Raw genomic sequence first — 691 nt, 5'->3', positions numbered from 1 at the left:
TTCTCCTGTCCCTGCTCTGTGCCGCCGCTCTCTGCCAAAGGAGCAAATGTGAGTGCAGCCGTGGTAGGTCTGTCTGCGGTCTCCTCTCGGTGCTGCCCCAGGGGGGCTCTGTGCACCCCTGCTGGCCTCCAGGAATTCCAGTCCTCATGTGGATAAGACCTCTCCTCCTGTTTTCTATCTCCCCGTCATTTGGGGCCCCTCTCTTGCCACCCCACAGCTGGTTTGCAGCCAGCTTCCACTAATGACCCGGGCAAAACCTCCGCTGACTCCCCCAGCAGTGGGACCAGCCTTTCCCACAGCTCACTCACTCTTCTCCGTTCCTGACGCCCTGATCTCCCCTGGTAGATAACCGCTGTGTGCTGTCCCGGGCGAAGAGCTGCACCGAGTGCATCCGAGTGGATAAGGACTGCTCCTTCTGCACCGATGAGGTGAGTCCTTGCCGGGGAGCCTGGGGCTCCGCTTCCCAGCAGGAAAACAGGGGCTGATCAGAAAATGCCAGTGTGCCAGACCTGAAACTGTGTGTGAAGGACTGAGGGAGAGTCTTGCCCCACACATCCCAGTAACTCGCTGCCGGTGGCATTTCTCTGGTGCTAGGGGACATTGGCTCTTCTCTGTGAGACTCGTCCCCATCTCTCTGCCCCACTCCTGCTCCCAGATGCTCGTCGATGGGCTCAGCAGAGGACCCCTCCTG

General features: G+C 60.1%; 1 protein-coding gene across 1 annotated transcript in view; it reads left to right on the top strand.

The window, feature by feature from the left end:
- Positions 1 to 345: 345 nt before the first annotated feature.
- ITGB4 (integrin, beta 4) overlaps positions 346 to 691 on the top strand; it is a gene marked incomplete at both ends in the record, with an annotated part of 12,422 nt that continues 12,076 nt past the window's right edge. The window contains one exon of the mRNA XM_010142482.1: positions 346 to 428. Within this exon, the coding sequence (XP_010140784.1) occupies positions 346 to 428 (83 nt within the window). The remainder of the gene's footprint in view (positions 429 to 691) is intronic.

This window comes from Buceros rhinoceros, unplaced genomic scaffold (genome assembly GCF_000710305.1).
Source record: "Buceros rhinoceros silvestris isolate BGI_N320 unplaced genomic scaffold, ASM71030v1 scaffold24568, whole genome shotgun sequence".
Taxonomy (NCBI): Eukaryota; Metazoa; Chordata; class Aves; order Bucerotiformes; family Bucerotidae; genus Buceros; species Buceros rhinoceros.
This window is presented reverse-complemented; position numbering and strand designations above follow the sequence as displayed.